General features: G+C 44.1%; 3 protein-coding genes and 1 non-coding gene across 6 annotated transcripts; all 4 read right to left on the bottom strand.

Annotated features, from left to right (window-relative positions):
• Window positions 1-30: 30 nt before the first annotated feature.
• On the bottom strand, window positions 31-8,677 carry nvl (nuclear VCP like). Of its 2 annotated transcripts, none has more exons than XM_062463523.1 (24): window positions 8,551-8,677; window positions 8,288-8,362; window positions 8,131-8,201; window positions 7,994-8,046; window positions 7,824-7,914; window positions 7,679-7,739; window positions 7,309-7,563; window positions 6,987-7,125; window positions 6,793-6,869; window positions 6,486-6,620; window positions 5,457-5,558; window positions 5,122-5,239; window positions 4,826-4,970; window positions 4,289-4,634; window positions 3,845-4,066; window positions 3,263-3,367; window positions 3,002-3,064; window positions 2,426-2,545; window positions 2,165-2,264; window positions 1,844-1,950; window positions 1,613-1,689; window positions 1,193-1,281; window positions 811-908; window positions 31-238 (listed from the first exon to the last, which is right to left on the bottom strand). In XM_062463523.1, the coding sequence occupies exons 2-24, from the start codon at window positions 8,342-8,344 to the stop codon at window positions 194-196; spliced, it is 2,676 nt and encodes an 891-aa protein (XP_062319507.1). In that variant the 5' UTR covers window positions 8,345-8,362; window positions 8,551-8,677; the 3' UTR covers window positions 31-193. The 2 variants fall into 2 exon arrangements, with proteins under 2 accessions (XP_062319507.1, XP_062319508.1); XM_062463524.1 differs by having other exon boundaries at window positions 3,845-4,063.
• Window positions 8,678-8,759: 82 nt separating this feature from the next.
• Window positions 8,760-13,555, bottom strand: si:ch211-195b21.5 (uncharacterized). Of its 2 annotated transcripts, XM_062463528.1 has the most exons (9): window positions 13,157-13,555; window positions 12,795-12,922; window positions 11,994-12,567; window positions 11,123-11,819; window positions 10,940-11,001; window positions 10,698-10,791; window positions 10,274-10,392; window positions 9,458-9,679; window positions 9,147-9,362 (listed from the first exon to the last, which is right to left on the bottom strand). In XM_062463528.1, the coding sequence occupies exons 1-9, from the start codon at window positions 13,385-13,387 to the stop codon at window positions 9,291-9,293; spliced, it is 2,199 nt and encodes a 732-aa protein (XP_062319512.1). In that variant the 5' UTR covers window positions 13,388-13,555; the 3' UTR covers window positions 9,147-9,290. The 2 variants fall into 2 exon arrangements, with proteins under 2 accessions (XP_062319511.1, XP_062319512.1); XM_062463527.1 differs by having other exon boundaries at window positions 8,760-9,679; window positions 13,157-13,554.
• LOC134022931 (small nucleolar RNA SNORA54) lies at window positions 10,045-10,179 on the bottom strand. Its single transcript, XR_009930717.1, has one exon. It is a non-coding gene; the product is annotated as a small nucleolar RNA SNORA54 (small nucleolar RNA).
• Window positions 13,556-14,371: 816 nt separating the features above from the next.
• Window positions 14,372-18,409, bottom strand: fam98a (family with sequence similarity 98 member A). Its single transcript, XM_062463533.1, has 8 exons — window positions 18,224-18,409; window positions 17,349-17,497; window positions 17,101-17,235; window positions 16,637-16,821; window positions 16,457-16,537; window positions 16,234-16,350; window positions 15,914-16,081; window positions 14,372-15,805 (listed from the first exon to the last, which is right to left on the bottom strand). Exons 1-8 carry the CDS (start codon window positions 18,259-18,261, stop codon window positions 15,137-15,139), a joined length of 1,542 nt encoding a protein of 513 aa, XP_062319517.1. The 5' UTR covers window positions 18,262-18,409; the 3' UTR covers window positions 14,372-15,136.
• Window positions 18,410-21,818: the final 3,409 nt, after the last annotated feature.

Below are 21,818 nucleotides of genomic sequence, written 5' to 3'. Positions count from 1 at the left end.
AGTATTACATAATAAACAAACGGAAACAACGGCATTCCTAAGATTTACTTCTGCATTCGTTAAACAGAATAAACATTTATATCAAGTGTGATTAGACCTATAAAAAAAAAGAACAAAAAGTGAAAATGTAAAAACATGACAGACATGACCGATCATCACAGTGCTCCTAGGTCCCGTCCTCACATCTCTGCCACTATCGCGTCAGAGACTCCCGCAGCAGCTCATACATACGCTGGTCCTGTTGGGAAGAGAAGATGTTATCCTCCAGTGTATCCTGCAGTGAAACCTGCAGGATACACTGTGTGGGGGGAGTCCCAGCCATCCGCTTTCCTGATACTCAATCAGGACAGGTCAGACTAGTAAAAAAAAAAAAGTCAGATCATAAAATTTTTGACAAAAAAACATTGGGTAGGGGACATGTTTGATGGGACTAACATATTAAGGACTAACTTAATAAAGACCTGGGGTTGAAACAGCTAAAACATAACCGACAGGTTAATAAACGGTGTTCATCTGAAACTTGAGCTGGAATGTAGATCTTTAGCTCCACGTAAAACCTTGACCACACCCATCGAACTAGACCTCAATACATGGGCCATGCTGTGGAACTATCTTTGTGTTCAGTGTATTTGTTCGGTTTTACATGCATCCTTTGCATGTAACATTGACAACACCTCAGGGTATATATTTAGTACAGAGGGATCCTATTACATGAATCCTTGAAAAGAACGTTTGACCTACACGTCTAACCGTTTTCTGAACAGCCTAACGTCATAAAACCTTGCAGGGGTTTAGAAAATGTTTACTTACTTTTTTAGAAACCGACGGACGCACTTTTTTGAAGGCATCCTCAAAGTTCTCCTTGGTGACCCTGATGTCCGCTACTGAGCCTTTTGAGAACGTGTGACCTGAGCACAAAAAGCCCACGTATAAAAACATACCATATGCATCAGGGAAATGGACTGGTGACTTCATCATGGTCTATAATGGAAAACAGTCCTGCTATTGACTTACAAGGAAAGTTTGAAAAAACATCAAGCCATTCAAACAAAAAACACTGATAAAGAAAAACTTTTTCTCCCGACTTGCGCCGTCTAGAAGATCTAACATGCCTCTTTAAGACCACTATTTGACATGGGCCATTCAAACAGTGTTTTATAACTATATTTTTGTTATACACACACATTTCTACCTGAAAAGGCAGGAGAGGGGTGGGTCAGTAGATGGGCTCTCAGGGCGTTGACAGATGCTTCTCTAACTAAAGCTGACAGGTCTGCCCCCCTACAGAGAACAATACAAACAGTCATTATATTGGAAACATCCGTTTGAGATATACTCAACTCAAGTAACACAGTCCAAAAAAGAAAATGGTACTTCAATACAGTATGAAGGGAGTAGGGAGTCAGATGGCTGAGCGGGGAGGGAGTCGGGCTAGTAATCTGAAGGTTGCGAGTTCGATTCCCTGCCGTGTCAATTGACATTGTGTCCTTGGGCAAGGCACTTCACCCTACTTGCTTCGGGGGGAATGTCCCTGTACTTACTGTAAGTCGCTCTGGATAAGAGCGTCTGCTAAATGACTAAATGTAATGTAAATTTAATGAAAGGCCCTCACGTGAAACAGTCACAGCGCTCGTCGTGGGCAATCTCCTCCAGGCTCAGGTTCTGCTCCAGATGGGGCCTGGTGCCCCCCTACCACAGACACACATTGCATTGTTATGAATAGTCATTAACTGACGACCCTTTCCTACAATACAATACCACCATCTCTATTTTGCTCAAACCGCATCACTTATTTTAATAACAGCAATTGATGGGATCAGTGGTGTTTGTGTGGTGCCGTTACCTTGGTGATGGTGAGCAGGATTGCGTAGCGGTCAGCTGGAGGGGGCAGGCCCACGTACAAGGTCTTGTCCAGGCGGCCCGGTCTCAGGACAGCCGGGTCAATGATGTCTGCAGAAAGACTCAACCATGGTTACTTATTTACAAAGACTTAATTCGAGCTAGAACTACTGACTAGCTCAGTGGAAAAAATGTTACGGGTCAAATGTAAGAGAGTATGTTAATAGGCAGTAAGGTATTTAAGAGTACAGACGTCAAATGAGTTAATAATATTACTATGTGCATGATGTGGATATATATAGGTGTGACCCATTATCTTGCCTACCTGGCCTGTTGGTAGCAGCCATGATGAAAACCTGTCGCCTCGTTTCTAGACCATCCATCTCTGTCAGCAGCTGGTTGACAACACGCACACTGGCACCAGACTGGGGACACACATGGACCATTATATTAACATCACCATGACTTTATTAATGCAAACAAGTTGTTTCCTGTGTGCTGGAAGCCGGCAGCCCAGGGACCGTCACCAGCTGCTACCTTGTTAACGGCCCAAAACGACAGAGGAAGAAACGGCCTCCTCGCTCACCTCGTGGCCGGAGCGGCGCGGGCACAGAGCGTCGATCTCATCGAAAAAGATGACGCAAGGGGCGGAGTTTTGTCCTCGCTGGAATACCTGTCGCACGGCCCTCTCGCTCTCTCCAACATACTGGTGGGGAGGGGGGGAGGGGGCATAGGTTCAAACCATGTCAATGTTAATATGTGGGTGGGAAACTACAATGCTGAAAGAAAGAAAAACAAATTGTTCCTGCAATTATTAGACAACCATTTCTGAAAAGAGCCCAATTTGCATGTCAATGTAATGTGATGTCTTAATTCAGTTAGAGCTTCCGCATAGACAAACCAGTTACCTTATGGGTAACTTTACTAGTAAATTACATTCAATAACCTGGAAGAGACACTGGTGAGCTTCAGGTGACACATTTGAGTTAATCGACAAGAAAGCAGGCTTAGTTATACCTGTGGTCTGTCAAAGTTTCCCAAGTGCCATAAGCAACAAGCTGAGACATTAAATAATGTAGAAATAAGCATTACAGGCTTATGGGATTATCTGAAACGTTAAGTCTGAGACAGACAGTCTGAGACAGACTGCTAGGTGACTCACCATGTTGAGCAACTCAGGCCCCTTGACTGAGATAAAGTTTAGTCCTGACTCATTGGCCACTGCCTGTGAGGAGTCAAAACAACATGTGAAATACAAAACACAATAAAAAAAAAAAAAAGAACTTTAAACGTACTAAAACTTTAGAGGTATGCAGATAGCCAGTGTCAAGTCCTAACTTTAAATACTTTTATTTAAAGAAATAGCATTTTGCAGTGGTGAAGAAATACTGACAATTGAAATAGGAATGGAGGAGAGTTGTACCTTTGCCAGCAGAGTCTTGCCACATCCTGGTGGACCAGCCAGCAACACCCCTGCAGGGGCGCTGAGACCCAGGGCCTTGAACTGCTCCGGTGACCGCACTGGAGCCTGAGGACACACACACACTATTCATCAATACTGCACAATACCACCATTCATACTGAAGTCAAACTAATTCACACTATCTTGACCGATACCGAACCTGAACCTGTTGAAGGCTAGCCGAACGCATTTACATGAATTGCTCTGTATACATCAATACTGACTCAGCACTCAGTCTATTGAACGTGAGAAGACGGCATGAACCTAGCATGAACCAGAAAGATAAGATTCTATCATGCCAGTTGGTAAGACTCATGGTTTCCACCAGAAATCATCGTAATCAATTAAATCAACCCCTTCCTTGAGACCTATAAAAATTTAGGAAAGAACCACGGCACAGTTGTTGCTGACTGGCTTCCATTATCAAAAAGACATTGACAGGATATCCTCAGGAGAGTTCAAAACAAACGAACCTAACCTGTCCAAGTCCTGCTTCCTCTGTCAACTCAACATGATCTTCCCCCGGGGGTGGGGAGGGCTTACCAGGATGGCCATGGTCAGCTCTTCCCTGATGTCCTGCAGGGCGCCCACGTCCGCCCACGTGACGTCGGGCACAGTGGCGAAGCCCTCGCGCTTGGCGGACGGCTGCACGCTGGCCAAGGACGACTCGAAGTCGGACATGAGGATGCAGAGGCCGGCGAGCTGCTCTTCCGAGAGGGACTCGCTGCTCTTCAGGAGAGACAGCAGGCGAGACAGCTCCCCCTGCTGGTGAAGGAAGCATTCTATGAACTGTTTGAAATAGTGACTCGGAAATATGAATAATGCAATTTGTGTAAGATACAAATAGAGAAACATTTGTGTTAAATATATGAGATATACAAGGAAAAAAAAAAAAAACACATAATATAAGCTGATTGACAACACTTCTCCCTGTAACAACACCTGGGCTGCTTGGCAATGGAAACAGCTGAAGCTTCTTCCCCTCACCTCTGCAGGTTCCTCTTTAGCCAGCGAGGCGTCTGCTGGGGAAAGGACGTCTGGAATGGTCAGTGATGTGCAGCTCTCTTCCATATCCGTGGCAGCCTCCTGGAGACCTGGAGCTGGAGTCTGTTCCCCCTGGGGCCCTCCAGCCTCCTCCTCCTCCATGGACACAAGCCCCGGGCTCTGTGTCTGCTGTTGCGTCTCAAGGAGGACTCTGTTGACTGCGCTCATGGCAGCCTCGCGACACAGCGCCATGAGGTCGGCGCCCACGTACCCCGGGGTGAGCCTCGCCAGCTGTCGAAAGCCAAAGTCTTCAGGAAGTTTCAGTTTCCGGCACAGTGTTTTTAAAATCCTGAAGACAGAGCAGACACAAGCAACACAAGTTCAAATAATAGAGCAGTTTTTACATCTTAATATGAGGTGAAACGTACGCAGTGTAACGCCCATGTGTGACTAACCCCCAAACCCTCTAATAATGTGGTCCCCCTACTGACAACAGCAGGGCCTCATTAGCCATTTGGACTGTGGAGCTACGGGACCCACCTCAGACGAGCTTCTTCATCAGGTATGCCGAGGCAGATCTCCCGGTCGAAGCGTCCGGCCCTCCGTAGCGCAGGGTCCAGGGAGTCTGGCCTGTTGGTGGCGCCGATGACCAACACCTGGGTAGTGACGGCCAGAGCGTTCAGGTCTGCAGGGAAACAGACAAGTTAAGTACCATAGAAATGGAAACTACAGAGAGTAAAAGGTAATTTTTTCTGGCTTGAAAGAATAAACTTAAATTTAATTAATAATTGATCCACAGCCAACTGTGGCCGTGCAGCAATTAATATACCTCTTACCATCCATGCAGGTGAGTAATTGGGCGACTATCCTCCTCTCCATGTCCTTAGAGGCCACCTCTCTCTTGGGGGTGATGGCATCAATCTCATCAATGAACATGATGCATGGGGAGTTGGTCTGCAGGGATGGGGTAATGGTACAGGACCGGTTAGGTCTAATCTAACATGACAATCCAACAGGACTGCAGTCTGTTTGACAATATGAACTGTTTTGACTTGCAAATGGACTCCAACTTATTCAAGCACATTTACAATGTTTTACTTTGTTTGGGTGTTAATGTACAAAAGGAAAACATTTCTACTACAGGATGCTGAGAGATTGAGGTGGGGCTTACCACAGCCTGCTCAAACAGTTCCCTGAGTTTCTGCTCAGACTCCCCGGAGACTCCTGACACCAGTTCTGGAGCAGACACCTTCAGCATGGGCAAGTCCATCTCCTGGTAGAACAAAGAAGGGCACTGCTGTGAGTTACTGACAACTCCATTGCTTCAATGAAGGTTTCAGCTTCGTGTGGGCTAAGGTGTTCACATGTAAACACCTGTGCTTCTCACTCTAGGTTACGGGTTCAATCTCGATGACGCGTGAGGTGGAAGACGGGTACCAGTCACCCCTCTCCCTGGGTAACAAACTGTTTGTTGTTACTCATGTTTGTTTGTGTTGTTGATACCAAACAGATTCAGCATTTTTGGTAGATTCAATCCATTGATACGACAAACAAAAACATACTTAAAATTTGTGTGACTAAGTACTCTGTTTTTTCTTGCTCTGGTCAAACGTAAAAAACAAGCATCTCCTCCAAGCCAGCTGCATGCCCTTACCCTAATTACCATCATAATATACTGCTTAAATGAGGTGTGCCCCTAGTGGCCAAAAACAATCAAACAAAACTAATACGATAAACAAAATAACAACTGACAACAGTAATCAAACAGTGAAAAGGCATCCACAATAACTTTTTGCCACAGTAAAATAAAGACAGCTAAAATAGGTTGTTCACTATTGATGTAGTTTACACAGTGCTTAATATTTAGCTAATGTTTTTTGCCAACAGTGTTTATTCTTAACTGTTAAATAAGCTTGTCAACAATGCAAACAAAGTTGTCGACTGTTGTGTACCATCAGAGATTACACAGTATCAATTATCAGACATAAGAATACCCAAAAGTATTCTTATTATGCTCACTAGCAGTCGGACCATTAATATTGCTTGGCCGTGGCATGGCTCCGGCAAGACTTGGAAAAACTGACGGTAACAGATTATTTTCATGGCGTGGTCTGTAAGTGGCATAATGCAGTCACCTCAGATCAATTTTCTGATCACATCATGTTGAAAACACACCGAAGGGACGACATGGCCCACTCACCCCAGCCACAGCCTGGGCCAGTAGAGTCTTGCCACAGCCGGGGGGTCCGTGGAGGAGGAAGCCCCGTGGAGGGACCACACCGAGCTTCTGGTACACCTCCGGGTGCCTCATGTGGATGAGCAGCTTACACACCTCCTGCAGTGTTCAACACACACCGGGGAACCACATTAGACGCTGCTGGATTGGCTACCGCGCATGTTGAGAGTTGGCTTGAACCTGTGTGTCGTGCCATGTGGTTGGGGGTTGAACGGGAATATAGACATTGGTCAATCCAGAACAGTTGGAGCAAGATCTGCTCGTTATTCACCGTCAAGGTTGCGTCATTCCCTCCGACGTCTTCAAACGTTACTGTTGAGGCTTGCAGTTCAGGGCCTTTCGTCTTGGCTGGAGACACAAGACAAAAGCTACATTGACAATACTGGCACTAACTTCTGATGTGGTGGGTCTTCTGTTTCTGTTGTGGATGAGGTCAGGGTTAGTCTTTTTGTGGTCAAGGACTACCTTTCTTGCTCATTATACTGGCTTCGATATCGCCATCCTTTCCTTTGGATTCCGCCGCTTTCCGCCGTCTGGACTTTGTAAGTCCTTTTTTTTTTGGAGTCTTCTCAGGTTCCAACATCGACACATCGGTATCTTTCTGCTGTGAGATACATTGACCGTACCGTTGACCAATCAATAGCAAACAGTACTGCAAAGTGTTTCTCTAGCACATATCTAAAGCATTTCCAATCAGTCGCCACCTATAATACCTTGTAAAACGTCAGCAAATTAACCCAATGCATCTTGCAACACATACAAAAGTATCACCCCAACAATGACTTACATGTCCAGCAGCACCTGTTAGTCCCTCCCCCTCCTCCTCACACAGGTCAATCAGGATGTTGTCTCGCTCTGGCCCATGCCCCTTGTCTATAAACCAACCACCTGCAGACACCAGGGTACCAGCATTGTGGGGTGTGGCCCGGGGGGTAGCCGCAGGGCTGTCTGCTGCAGACGATTCACCCCGCGGAGATGATGCGTTCTCGGGAATCCCCTTCCGATAGAGGGACATGAGGGAATTGTTCATCTGGTTCGTGGGCTGAGGAAGAGGAAACATCCGGCATGGGGGATTCCAAAACAAACGTAATATTAGGATGGATCAATACGTCACCTAAAATACAGTACGTCTAACTAATATTAAGTGAATTAAGCACCAGGTTTTCAGGAATATCCTCGTCACTGTCAGAGGTGTCATCAGAGACACTGCTGCCATCCCTGTAAAAAACAAACAGAACACAATACTACTAAACCATTCTGTATTGTTTGAAATACAAAACAAAAACATAGTGTGTTTATTACCCAGCATCTTTTCGGCTGTGTCGGGCTCTCTTAGCCAAGTGCTTGTTCTCCAGATCGGTCAGTCCAGACTCATTACATATAACTGCATGGACTGGAAGGAACATGCTGAATTCAGTGGACAGAAACAAAACTTGACTAGGAGATAACGGTGGCTGTAGTAATGCACTCACCTTTTTCCACTTGGATCCTGAATGCAATTTTGTTCCGCCGGCCATAGTCCATTCTGAGAAGAATACAACTGTAAAAGGAGTGCAAATCCCCGGTAAAAGGGCTAGGGGTAAGTGACAGGAAACTGTACCCAACTCACCTGTAAAGTCTTTGCAGTTCAAGCGCCACTTTCGTGATGTCTACATACTCGCCGTCCTGAGTACTCAGGTACTGTAAAGGAAACGAACGAGCAAACGAACATTTTCAACATTGCACCCTTTCTAACTATAAAATCTGCCAGCTGAGTTCCTTCAAACCTGTTCAACTCTCTGCTTGAGTCGATTGTCCACACCGCCACCAGCTCTATTCTTCATGCTTCCAATAATCGTCACCTATTTCAAATAAAGTAGTTCGTGAACGATCCGACGCGTAGTCTACTTCTGTCAAACACAGTACCGACTGAGAACAATATTGCAATGCTAACTAGCATGCAAGAGTCCTACTAAGCTAACTTTTAAGACAACTGAATTGGCGTTGCGCTAATGATTCCACATACTGTGTTTATAATGACTTCGCTTACCTGTAATCGTCTTTCCACATAAGTATTGGTCACTTAGCTACTGTGGCTAACAGATGCGACCTGCTCCACGTGAAACCGCTTCTTCACTGGGTAATTGTTCCACAAAACACGCATTACTGCCACCTACTGATGGGAGTACAGTACTAAATGACAGTAATGTACAGTGGCTACCATCATCCCTTAATGTATTAAGCATGAACAGCTTTGCGTTGAATACTTTTATTGCAAAAAAACTTATTTGCAGCACTAAACCAAAAACAATTGTAAACACCATTAACATTAAACATAATGGCCCAAAAGGTGAGGGTTGTTCAATAAGAGGGAGAAGATGTTTGTCAGGAACCTTGGGTGAGACATGATCTCACATTGACAACTCACATTGATAAACAGATTTGAATGAACATTTGGGTGACAACACCACAGTATAATTTCTGTCAACATAAACAACAGGAAGAGAAAACTGTATGTTTATGGATGTATTTTTTGAAATCTCAATAGTCCATGAAAAAAACCCAGCAACAGAGCAAAACATTGGACTAGAGGCCCAATACAGAGAGACCAACAGCTGTAGGCAGTAGAGTAACTAGGATTTGTCCTCCTTCTCTTTCTTCTTCTTTTTCTCCTTCTTCTTCTTCTTCTTCTCTTTCTTCTTCTTCTTCTCTTTCTTCTTCTTTTGTTCTTTGGGGGACTTGCCTCTGTCACTTTCACTACTGCTGCAGCTGTTAGTATCACTGTCTTTTTTATCGCCATCTTGCTTGGAGAGTTTCCCCCTCCTGTCCTCCTCCTCCTCCTTGACTGTGCCATGTTTTCCGCTAGCAGGTGAAAAAAAAGCAGAGCCTTTGTCCATTTTGGCCTCATCATCCCTCCCTCTGCTCTTCAGCAAGCCCGGAGGAGTGTGCGCTCTTACCGTTGTCATCGACAACCTGGGGGGTGCAGGTTTCTCCTCCTTCACGTAGACCTTCTCACGGTCGCTCTTGTGGCCCCTGGAGTCATCCTCCAGTTTGCGCTTGAGGTCCAGATGTCTGTGATCTCTCTGATCCCTGTGTTCCCTCTGGTCTCTCCTCTCTTGCAGATGGGAGTGTTTGCTTTGATGGTGGTGGGGTTCTGTGTCCTCTCTGTCTGCATGTTTCTGATGAAGACAATAAGGAGAAATGAAAAACAGGAACAATTGGTACACATTGCTACAATCTAATTATATATTTGAAATCATATGTATTAAGTAGGTAGGAACTTGGCAATGGATAAACTAAGCTTTTTTATTTTATTTTTAAAGCAGTATTCTCTGATGTTTGCAATTGATGAGAGAGAAGAATACAAATGAATTCAATTGAGGAATACTGATACATTCATTATACAGTTAACTTCGGAATTATTGGCATCCCTGGTAGAAAGAAAAAAAGGTTATACAAATGTTGTTCCTGAACACTGATCACTTTAAAAAGAGCTTCCGGAGTTGTCTGTATATTTGAGGGAATATAACATGAAAATCAGAGACAATGTTCCCAAAGAACGAACAAGGACAAAGGCACAAAACGTGCCACTTCCCTGCCTTTCCCTGGTTCTTACTGTAGCACTGGAATGGAACCCAGGGTTCATACTGACTGGTGAACCAGGTTACGTACAGTGCAAGAAATAAAAATGTCCTTTATGTATTTGTTTACTAAAACATTGGGTGGGTTGGGGAAGGAAGGAAGAAAGAAATACAGAAACTGCCACTTCTTACCGCACTGTAGTTCTTGCGACGGTGGTTGGCTGCGTGGGCCTCTGCAGTGTTCAAGTCTCCTATGAACTCCTCACACTTCTGGCAGTAGAACCCTATCACTGGGATTAAAAACTCTGAGCCTGCAAAACACATAGAACCAGCACAAGAGCCGCCATTCCAGGCATTAGCATTGAAGCATTAAGGAGTTAGCCCCCTAGCAGACATTGATGGAGGCAGTTGTGTGCGTGAGGAGGTTTCTGACCAGAGGAAGCAGAAACATACATCTTGCATAGAACTGAACTGTGCATTTCTAGTCCTTGTTTATCTGCTATACTAACAAAATATTGTTGTTGTTCGTTGCTTGGACGAGTGTTTACTAATGAATTAATGTAATACATATAATAATAAGAACATAGACAACGAAAGGTAGAAACAACTGCTGTACCATCATCCTTCAGCAACCCTTCCAGTTCCTTCACCAGGGCTTCTTTTCTGGTCCTCAGGGCTTCTCTCGTTCTCATTTTACCCTCATCGTCATCCTATGGGTAGGAATCCATGAAAGCACATAAAAAAAACTAAAAACTAAATGTATAACCCACAAAACTGACTAAGCAAAGACATCAACCTGAACCCTCTAAAGTTGTCTGGGTAATATAAATGATTAGAAAACTACAAATGAAAACGTACCTGCTTCCTGTCCGTGGACCTTTGAGAATGCTGATCACATTTTGCCCGCTTCTCCTTGGTTGCTTAACAGCGAGAAAGTAAGAAAGAACTTGAAATGCTAGACTGGATGAATCCACCAGACTCCCAAGCAACAACTACTGTTCAGTTCACAGACTTGCATAAAGAGTTAACATGACATCTTACCTTTGATGAGAGACTGCAAAGACACCAGTGCTTGTTGTACATCTGGATTCCCAAATGCAGGAATAGTAATTTTGACCTCCTGCTTTCCTGCTTCTATGGGCAGCGGCGGCGATGGCAGTTTCGCTTCATTCTGCTCCTGCAGCTTGGACATGATCTTACTGATGTCCGACGTCCCCAGGTTCAGACCAATGTGCTTCATCATGTTCTTTATCTTCTCGACCTCTTGCACATCTGGGAGGAGGGAGGAGTTGGGCTGCTGACCTGTGTGCTCAGTCTTCACTGTGGGCGTGGAAGCGGTCCCTTGACCGCGTGGCTTAAGGTCCCCAAGGAGCTCTCCAAGGTTTCTGAAGAGAGGCTGGTTTAGGGAGTAGGGTTGACCTGCATGTGAAGTCTCTACGTGGCCTTGATAGGTAGTGGACGGTGCCATGGGCTGGGACTGCTCTGCGAACTGAAGTGAGGAGGATGGTTGCCTCTGACTGTCATTTCCGTTCCCATAAAGAAACGACTCCTCATCCTCGACATCCACCTCTTTTTTAGTTTCTTCCTCTCTGGTACCCTGGAGCCAGGAAAAGTCGTTTCCCACTCGCTCATGCGGGAGGAGCATACTGTCATTCACTGATGGTATGGACTGGTCCTGGCTTGTGGTAGGCTGCCCTTGGAAGCCACTGGGCTTCGAGTTCATGCCCATGTTTCCTGCCTGTGAGAAAAGAAAAACAGCAACAATCAGGCCATATACAACTGTACTTACTTCACTTCACTAGCAACTGTCTTCATGAATTGTAGATGGGCTGGATCTGGAAACTTGTGACCCATCTGCTGCCCTGACAACAGAGGCCAGGAAACAAGAAAATACCTGACCCTTTTAAATTACCTGAATAGTAAGGATGGCATTCTTGATGGCAGGTAGGCGGTCCTCCAATTCCTTACAGTTCATCACTCGTTTTAGCCCCTGTAACAGATCGGTGTTGAGTGCCGAAGTGTGACTACTGACACTGCTGCCACTGAAACCCTGACTGGGACTCATCCGGCCCTGACTCCTCCCACGACTGTGACTCCTGCTCCGGGGTCTGCTCCGGGCCCTGCTCTTCCCCCGGGTCCTGCTCTTACTGCGGGCTCTGCTCTTGCTCCTGCCTCGGCTTTTTCCGTGACTCTTACTCCGGCTTCTCGCTCGACTTTTGCTTCTGCAGCGGCTTTTAGCCCGGCTCTTGCTCCGTGCCCGGCTCTTGCTCCGCGCCCGGCTCTTGCTCCGCGCCCGGCTCTTGCTCCGCGCCCGGCTTCGACTGCGGCTTTTGCTTCTGAGCCTCTGCCTCTCATATCCTCTGTCTAATATTGAACCTGACGGTATCCCCAGTTCAGACAGGCTGGAGGCAATGTTCTCTTTCAGATAATCGGGGAGTGGTTGGTTGGATTCAAGGCATCTGAGAAAGTCTTCCCCTGCCTTGTCGCTGTAATACAAGTTGAAGATGTTTTGAATTACAACAGTAATGTACCAACCTCCCTCTGCCCCAATCAAATAGAATAGAATTGTCAGTCAATAAAATTGTTCCCTTTAATTGTGAAGCATATTCTGATCGGGATATTAAGTGGGGATCCTCGTGTGTAGATGGGAATGATGATTTTCCAAGCAGTGTTTATGCAGTAGCTTCTTGACACTTATCTTCTACTTGCTTGCCTTTTATCTTTCTGATGGGCCTTTAAATGGTTGGGGTTCCGCTGTGTATCTGGAGGGAGGATTTGCTGATTGCCCATAGTGATCACTGTGCTGCGGTCAATGGAAAAACTGCTACAGTGTGGTTGAGTCTGAATAGGACAAACAACAAATTCAGCACATGCTCCAGTATTACAATATTAGTCCCACAAACTGCAAAAAAACTCAAACGCAGACAACGGCAATGCAAGGGCAAGATACAACAGTAGTTTGTTGCATGGAACAAATGTGTTAACATTGTTTTAACTAACGTTACATAGCTTTTGCTAGCTAATACACCTAGTACTAGCTATAGTTAGCTATCTAATAATGACATGGCTACGTACATTGATATAATGGTCCCCCATGGATCTACTATGAATGTATTCGTTGTTTGATGCAGCAGGTAAAAAGGAGCGACATGGTCCAGGGGGCAAATGTCTGGGTGGTGGAGCATTCGGTGGCGGGCCGTAGGGCCCTCCATAGCGGGGCGCCATCATTGGCGGTCCATGTTGTGGGTGGACAAACGGAGCCGGGCCACGGGTATATTCTCCTGGATTAAGAAAACCACGATACATCTCTTCGCCCTCAAACGTCCATGACACCTAATACATTTTGTTGAACAGACACAAGTTCTCAGTTTCTACGTAAACACTGTGGATTGTTGTGACGGACTTGGGTCTAGGCATGGTGAAGCCAACTAAAAAAGCAGATTCACTTCCGGTTGATTGCTCAGTCTTCTTCTTCTGTGATGTTTAACTCAGGTTGGCTGCAACGTTATTGGTGTATTACCGCCTCCTAACGCAATGGAGGATGAACCAGAGGTGAGGAGATATAAATCCTCCCTGTCAACCCGGTTTTCCATTAAAAAAACTAAACAGACTAGACTAGGTGTAGGCCTACAGCTTCAAACCGTCCTCAATCTCTCCCTTCCACCCCTACTGTCCACAATTAAAGTAACATGGCCGATTGGAGGCTTCAACAGCATGAACAATTGCATATTCAGCTGACTAAGCAACTTGATATAAACCCGTTCGTCCAATCTTAGTAGTTTTTTTACTTAAAAAAATAAAAAGCCACAAGAATGTTTTTTACATTATTATTTTAATGGCAAAAAAACTAACATGGAAGAAAAATCCACAGGTTACAGTTAAAAAATCATCAGCAAGTTACTGTAGAAGTGATTCAAAACAAAAAATGTTAACATAGTAAGAATGTATGGGTAAAGTTGAGAATACTCTTGTTCTCCTTCAAAATGGGGTAAAATGGATTCAGGAAGTTGTCCAAATATTGGTAAGTACATATATGTCTATATTTGAGGTGTTTTACCACAGCCTCAAAATATTGTGGTGTCTCTTGACCAGTAGAGGCCCGGGGGAGTAGAGAAAAATCATCTCACGTTTCTTTAAAATAAATGTAAAACCTTTTTCTTTGAGAACATTTTCACTCAATACAAACAGTTTCTATTTCAGCAAAATATATTGCAATGACAGTAGTGCCTGTATGTTGAAAACTGTGGTTCAATATGCAACAAATGACAGAAAATGATGAAACTGGCAACGTGAAATCAACAGTTTATTGCTCACCTTCCACTCATTCATACTTCCAAACAATCTGTCTCACATCCAAATATGTACACAATTATGTCCATAAGCAGCATAGGTGGCATCTTTTAAATAAGAGAGTAGATACCAGTAATAACTACTTCCAATGAGAGAAAAAAAAAAAAACATTCTGATGCTCAGTTTTTTTCTTATTATTTTGAGCTTATGTAAACTATAGTTTAAAACAAATACTGGAGAAATAAAGCTAGTTTCTTTTCAAGTATCAATCAAATTCAATAAAACTATAGGATGGACTGCAAGAACCCCATATGTAGTCCTATTATCAGACATACAAGTATTTAAACACTGAAAACCTCTAGGACACCCTTCTGTCTCCTCTCTCAAATCTCAGCGATAAGGCTAGAGTAGTGTCGCAACAAAGTCAGGACAGCAGAGCCCATGCAGTAGTTAAAGTTGGCACCACAATGAATTTGCGGCAGACAACCCTTGGCGATCATGTCGCAAATAGCGGAACACTGCACACACAACGAAAAACACCCGCTATGCAAAATACTACACTGAACAGTCCTCTGTAACATACCTCAAGATGGAATCCAGAAAAAGGCTTGTTGTGGGACTTTTCATGCATGCAGCAGCTACACTTTCATACATTTTCAGGGGAATAAAGGATGTTAAAACATGCTTTTTTCATATTCACATTGAGATAAGGCATTTTCTCTTTCATACCTGAAAGGACTCTGCTGTAAAGGCCTGCACTTTGTTTTAACTAGTGTAGTGTCTGCCCTGGCTGAAGCCTGCCTGATTGTACTGCTGGCCACCATGTTGGAAGAACTGTTCAAATTGTCCTCCTTGGTTAAAATTCTGACCACCTCTCACCCCCCATCCACCCCCCTGGCCTCCTCTCCCACCTCTGCCCCTTCCTCCACGACCCCCTCGACCTCCCCTCTCCTGATGCCGACCTCCATCTTGGTAATGGTTGTCATGCTGGAAACCTCCACCCACCCCTACCCCTCCTCCCCCCTGGTGTCCTCCTCCAGAGTAACCAGGACCCTGGAAGCCTCCCTGGTAGTTCGCTCCCCCGTAACTTCCTCTTCCACTACTACCTTGATGACCTCCGCCCTCCTGGTAATGACCTTGGTTGTAACCTCCGCCTCCTCCATCTGACCAGCCGCCCTGCACCTTACCCCCTCGGCCGCCCCCTCCTCCACCCCTGCCACCCCTGTCATAGCCTCCTCCTCCTCCTCGCTCGTGGCCTCCACGACCTCCATGCTGTTCGTAGCCCCCCCTGCCGCCCCCTCGTCCACCCCCTCCATACTGCTGTCCTCCTCCCTGGGGGCCGTCCTGCCTCTTCTGCCAGGTGGGCATCTCAGGAGGGGGAGCCTCAATTTCGGTGGGTCGCCCGCCTCTGTCTGGCACGCGCCCCATCAGAATCTGGGTCAAACGTGAACAACATCCATTAATAAACTCAACAGTTGCTCACGGGGGTGAGTGACAGGGGGTTCATAACCCAAGCAGTGCTCAAGCACGTCTTAACACCACCTTGTTGATGGCGCACGCCGTTTTCTCTCTTATCCTGCCGCTGCTCGTGCGCAGGATGTTGGAGAGGTCTTCTCGTGCAGCAAAGAGGTGGGCCACAGTGACTTTGCTCTTGGCAGACAGTGTCGAACGAAGAGGCGGGTAAACTTTGGCCAGCTTTTCAGCATGTGTCTGTTTAAACAAGGAAATTACCATCAGGACGTCTTATTTACTTACTAAAGATGTACATTGCTATGCTAACGCTAAACAATTCTAATCCCTTAGTTAATTGGGTGATGCATCAAATAGTAGTTAAAATGTGCCTGGAAATAATAACAAAGTACCTTGGCTTTATCAGACCACCCGAAGGACTGAACTGTCACATCAAGACGCTTCAACAACATCTTTCTCCTGACATCATACTCATTCACAAGTGCTTGGTTGATGGCCTCAATTTTTTCCTGCAAAAAAGACAACGCATGTATAATTAGTAGTGTTATCAGATAAACGAATGTATTCAAGATGGTTAACAATAGACTTCCTCAACGTTTGTTTAAATGGCATTACCCAGTGAACTGGTCCAAGTGCTTTCTTCATGAGAGGACGTCCGACATGAGTTGGTGGCACCTTGGCCAGGGCTTCCTTCAGCTGAAGACGATGCAGAGAGGAGATCTTGTATCTCATGTCTTATCGAAACTTAATAAGATATTTTACTGTGTACATATATTACATGACAGACCAACTCACTTTCTTCTCAATGCCGCTGAAGAACTGGAACATGGTGATATTGACAGGGGGCTTGGACATTCCCAAGGCCAAACAGATGCCCTTCAGCTCCATAAACACCTCACTTCCCCCAGCCTGCTCAGCGGCCTTTTGGGGCTTGTTCACCAGGATCATCCTCGATGCCTCCAGCTCCGAGATTAGAAAGGCTAAGGGTAAAAAGAAGAACTAGGTTGGCTAAAAAGTACCTTTAAAGGAATGGAGAGAACCACACTATTATTACTAGGACTGTAAATGTGATGGCACTGCATAAAATGTCATGTTACAGACATGCATTTAAAAACATTTTTTTTATTCAAGTCTGTCTCAGCTTTTGGGAAGACTTGAACCCAATCATCTAAAATGTGTTTTCCCTTGTAACAGGGGATACGAAGGTTTCTTCAACTGTCAACACAGGTCACATGACATTAATGATGCTCTTGACGTACTGATGAGTAGTAGGCAGTTTCTCTTGTTGAGAAGCCGCTGCGTGACGTCTCCAGAAGAGAGGACAGAGTATGGGCAGGCCAGCTCAGACAGCAGACCACTCACTTCCAGCTGAAAGCCCTCAGCCTCACTTGGACCTGTGGTGGGTACAGGTGGTCAGTTGGTGTTGCCAAGCCATTTGGTTAATTAAAAAGGTAGAATGTCACCACATTCTACCGCCACCCCCGCCACAAGAAAGACAGCAACTCACAATTGGTGGCATGGACATTCTCTTCCAGTTGGCAGTAGAGTTTCAGTTCTGACACAATCCAGGCACACAGCTTGGTGAACTCTGGTGAAGCCGCTCCCACATTTGCTGCTGCCTCTAGTGCCCCATCCTCTAACAGAGGGCCTTGGTAACTGACCAAAATCACAAATGACATAGGGTTTTCACTTGACCATGTTCAGAGTAGTTAACCTTGGTTGGACCATGTTCAGAGTAGTTTTATGTGGTATTATGTGTGTTTGCATGCATGTCTAGTTAAAGACTCAGGCTAGTGTCGTAGTCTGAATTGGCTGCAACTCAGTTCAACATATCAGTACTTCATATTAGTGCAGATGCCACATAACTGGGAGTGGGCAGATTTATTGTAAATAGAAACCAGTCCTAATATGGGTAGGACCCAATGAGAGCATTAGGTGGGGCCTAATATCTTATCTTGTGCTGCCTTCGGGTCATTGTGACCCACCTTTTGCACCACGACGGTGGGTCACAATGACCCGAAGGCAGCACAAGGGTTGATCACTGCCAGTGTGTAGCTACTCAATGAGAACTGCTTCCTTCTGGCCACATTGTGTTTAATAAGTTAAACAATGACGTGGCAGACTACTTTAAATGCTTGCAGATCTCGATATTTCTACGAGGAAAGCTGATAAAAACTAGTTAACACAAATGAATACATCCACTGCTTCACGCAATCAATTCAGATGTAAAGTATTATTGTCATCAGATAACGTGTTGGCTAACTAGCTAACCATTAGTTAAGATTTACTAGTACCGGCTCACCGGTTGGATAAACTGCCTGCCACCTAGCTATCGGCTACATGCTAGCTTGGACAATATGTAGAGAGTCCATTTGAACCTACCCCAGGTCTTCAAGCGAGTCCAGAATGTCATTCTCCATTCCAGTAGCTATCTAGCTAACAGGTATTGAATTCACAGAAGCACAAAAATGACCTAAACTCGTTGAGTGGTCCAACAATTCTGCTCACTGGGACTGCTCAGCTGGCATGCTGGGGGTCCTCTTGAGCCAGCCTCCTGCCTCTGAGCCGGTTAAAATAATGCCTGTACAAACTTGCTTAGGTTACAATTATATACAATCATAACATATCATCATAGCATGAATCATAGCGATCATCTTATGATCAGAAGTAAATCATAACCATTAAGCATTTAAAAGTCCTCAAAATAATTATTCTCTCGTCAAAAAATGTGTGGAGAGAAAGAAATAACACTAGATGGTGCTATTAAACAATGACCAAATTTATTCTGTAAAAATAAGAACTGTGGAAATACAGGTGTGTGGTTGGGCACACGTGTCCATGGTTTATTGTTTATTGACTCTACACACGACAGTATAATTACCAAAAAGGCGGAGTTCTGTTGAATATCATAACAGTGGGCTTTCATAATGCACACTGTGTTTTATTGTAGGCCTAAATGTAGTAGATCTCGCTAAATTTCCATACTTCTAGGGAAGGCTGAAAGATTTTTATTGGAAATGGTTATGGTTAAGATGACAGATTGTGTGCCTAATTGAAAAACAGCATGTCAGGTGTTCATCTTTATGACAGGGAACTAACAGTGAAGACCCAATAATACACACACTTGTTGGCAAATCAATCCATGGCACATAGTGGACTATATGGAGAACAATTCAGCATTTAGAAGTACAATCAAGACCCTACAGATATTGAAAGAGTACAACCAGGTGGTTAGTATGATTAATGAGAAACTTTAATGTTATTTAGTTTTAAGTTCTAATTTTATTTTTCTTCTTAATTTTTTTATTTTTAGAAAAATATTTTTAAATACCGTAAGCCCCAAAAATCTCTAAACATGAAGATACCAAAATAAAAGCAAAAATAGAGACGTATCAAAGAGACCAGAGAATCCTGTCCTTTGATTTAATAAATGGGAGTTTATGGGTCAATGTACATAGAATATGTATACATGAATCAAAGTAAGGTTCGAATGGGTGTAAAATAACCTGCATTGATCTGTAAAATGTACAATATTTAGGGGTTGAGTGGTAAGATTTCAACCACTCCATGGCTTCACTTTTTCCTGAAGAAGTATCTGTATTGGTGGCAGGTTAAATTGATAAAAATATTCTATTCTATCATAAACATCTAGTTTGCATTTAGAAAATAAAACAAAATAAGTACATGGACATAAAATAACACAATGACCAAATATGCAATGCTACAGAAGGCTCTCCATCAACAATAGATAAAAACAGTATAGACAATAATAATGTAAAATATATTATAAATATACAATCAAGTGGGATAACACTTTTTTCTCTCTCAAGTAGACCAGTTCATGATAATAGTAAGATGATCATAGTGTCACTCTTACAGTCAATAACAGTTTGATAAACAATACAAAAAAAGTTGTTGAAATGTGAATACAAAACATAGTTTTATGCACAGTAGTAGCAAGGTTGACTGTAATTATCATAATGTCCCTCAAAGACGAAATGTTTGAGAAAAACCATCAAGAAAAGTCATAATGAGATCAAGTATCATTCGGTGTCTATGTGATGGAGACAAAAAGTCACCAGACCTTTTACAGGTTGAGATTCATTAGTGTTATTACTGAAATGCATGCTTAAAGTACATCCTAACTTAAGTTTAGGTCCATTAGCTAGCCATACCTATGCGAGTTTGGTTTTGTGTCCGTACTAAAATCATGCCAACACAGTTGTCATAATTTGGTACTTCTATTTAGATAGACCATCCATTAATGAATCTATAAACTATACATTTGTGTGAACCGTTGTCACCCCCTTGAATCCCAGTTGTGTCCTTACAATTAATCCTCCTATAAATTGTGTTTCTAACAGAATATCAGCTGTCTCCCCTCTCTCAACCACAAATGGTGCTTCTGCTTGTGACTAGCAGCACCAATCAGAAGGCCAGCCTGTTTTTTCTCTTCAGAGATCTCCATGTCAAACTCACCTGCTGATACCTGCTCGTCCCTCCTACCCTAAGAGGGGGGGGTGGGTGCAGTAGTGGAAGAGGGGCAGCTGGTTCTGGTACTTTCTACATGAAAGAACCCCTCCCACACATGCGCACGCACACAGACACACAAACACAAAACAAGACACACTCGCACACTAATTTGTGCATGCATCACTTTATGTAATCTACTGTATCCTTGGTGACTAAGGAGGGACTGACCTGCTCTACGGATGCCTGGCAACCACTGTGCAACAAATCACCTGGTCATATACCTGGTGCTGCCTGTGGGGAATCAGGTGGGGGGACTTACTGGGTATTTCATTCCACTACCTCAGCCTTCAGCCAGTAGACTTGATCTGTCAACAGTTTAAAAAGGTTATGGGTCACGGCTAGTTACTCAATGGGGATAGGAGGATGAACATGTTTGACACAGACACACATTTAGATAGTAATGGTTGAAAATGTATAGGGTTGGGGTTTCTATTTCAGAGACCTTGTAATTCTATAATAGAACATGCTGAGCACAGTAAGTCTACAATGATCAGTGGGAACCAATAGTGAATTGACCGAACGTTAAAGAGGAACAAATACAAGAAATGTGTCGGTATAGTTCCTTCGTTTGTCTTTGGCCGGGACTCATTAAAATGGCAAAATGGTAGTCCTCTGAGTTGAAGTCCCTTTGAAATAATATAAAAACCAAAAAGCCCTGAATACTATCAGTATACAGTTCCTAAATGGACAGTGTGTTTTCCTTTTACATTGTTAGCCAACTCTTGAAGTACCTTTTTCTTCTCAGATTCCAGACTGAGACATGGAACTGGCACATAATGAACGATCAGTTGTTGAGTTAGGCTTTGTGTCCACTTTAAATGAAAGAACCCTCAGAAACATACCTTGTTTTCACTCTCATTCACTTTCATGTTATCCCACACTTTCCACAGGTTTGCCCCGCTCCGTACAATATCGTATTCTACCATGCATTCACCCTTTACTCGAATACTCCACACTTTCCATCATACCACCTTCAATATATACTCTTCCCAATGTTTACTGAATGTTTACCAACCAATATTTTAGTGACACCACCTGACATAAATTGTAGTTGCCCTTAACATTTCTTCTTAAAACACAATAAAAGTTATTTCCCATTCACGCATTAAATAGCAATATGTACTATGTGCTCACTCACACAGGCACAGTCAAAACCCGATCATTTCTGTTCACTCAGTCCAACGGCGATATGCGGTTGAGCCTGAATAATCTAAATCACTTCCTGGATGTCCATGATCCTTTGCCAATGACACTCGAGGCGAGTGAAGGCAGAGTGTGATGCTGGGGGACATCCTGGAGTGTTTCTACACCAATCAGGCCAGGATTTCCTCAGTTCCCCCAACCAAATCCTCTCACTCCCTCTCAGCCCCTACTGTCTCTGTGAATCCTCAATGTCTACATCAGGGATCTGTCTCCGGGCAAGGACAGAACGAGGGTCCTGAGC

Source organism: Osmerus eperlanus, chromosome 6 (genome assembly GCF_963692335.1).
Source record: "Osmerus eperlanus chromosome 6, fOsmEpe2.1, whole genome shotgun sequence".
Taxonomy (NCBI): domain Eukaryota; kingdom Metazoa; phylum Chordata; class Actinopteri; order Osmeriformes; family Osmeridae; genus Osmerus; species Osmerus eperlanus.
The sequence above is the reverse complement of the archived record's forward strand: the minus strand, read 5'-3'. Positions and strand labels throughout refer to the sequence as shown.

Coding starts and splice junctions, on each gene's coding strand:
- fam98a (XM_062463533.1), bottom strand. CDS start 18,261: ATGGAGAATGACATTCTGGACTCGCTTGAAGACCTGGG. Junction 17,498..18,223: donor GACTCGCTTGAAGACCTGGG/GTAGGTTCAAAT, acceptor GATTTTGGTCAG/TTACCAAGGCCCTCTGTTAG. Junction 16,351..16,456: donor CACTTGGACCAGTTCACTGG/GTAATGCCATTT, acceptor TCTTTTTTGCAG/GAAAAAATTGAGGCCATCAA.
- nvl (XM_062463523.1), bottom strand. CDS start 8,344: ATGAAGAATAGAGCTGGTGGCGGTGTGGACAATCGACTCAAGCAGAGA. Junction 7,564..7,678: donor AGGATATTCCTGAAAACCTG/GTGCTTAATTCA, acceptor CCTCTTCCTCAG/CCCACGAACCAGATGAACAA. Junction 6,870..6,986: donor CAGTATAATGAGCAAGAAAG/GTAGTCCTTGAC, acceptor TTGTGTCTCCAG/CCAAGACGAAAGGCCCTGAA.
- si:ch211-195b21.5 (XM_062463527.1), bottom strand. CDS start 13,387: ATGTATCGTGGTTTTCTTAATCCAGGAGAATATACCCGTGGCCCGGCT. Junction 12,923..13,156: donor TGGGGGACCATTATATCAAT/GTACGTAGCCAT, acceptor TGTCCTATTCAG/ACTCAACCACACTGTAGCAG. Junction 12,568..12,794: donor GCCCATCAGAAAGATAAAAG/GCAAGCAAGTAG, acceptor CTTGTATTACAG/CGACAAGGCAGGGGAAGACT.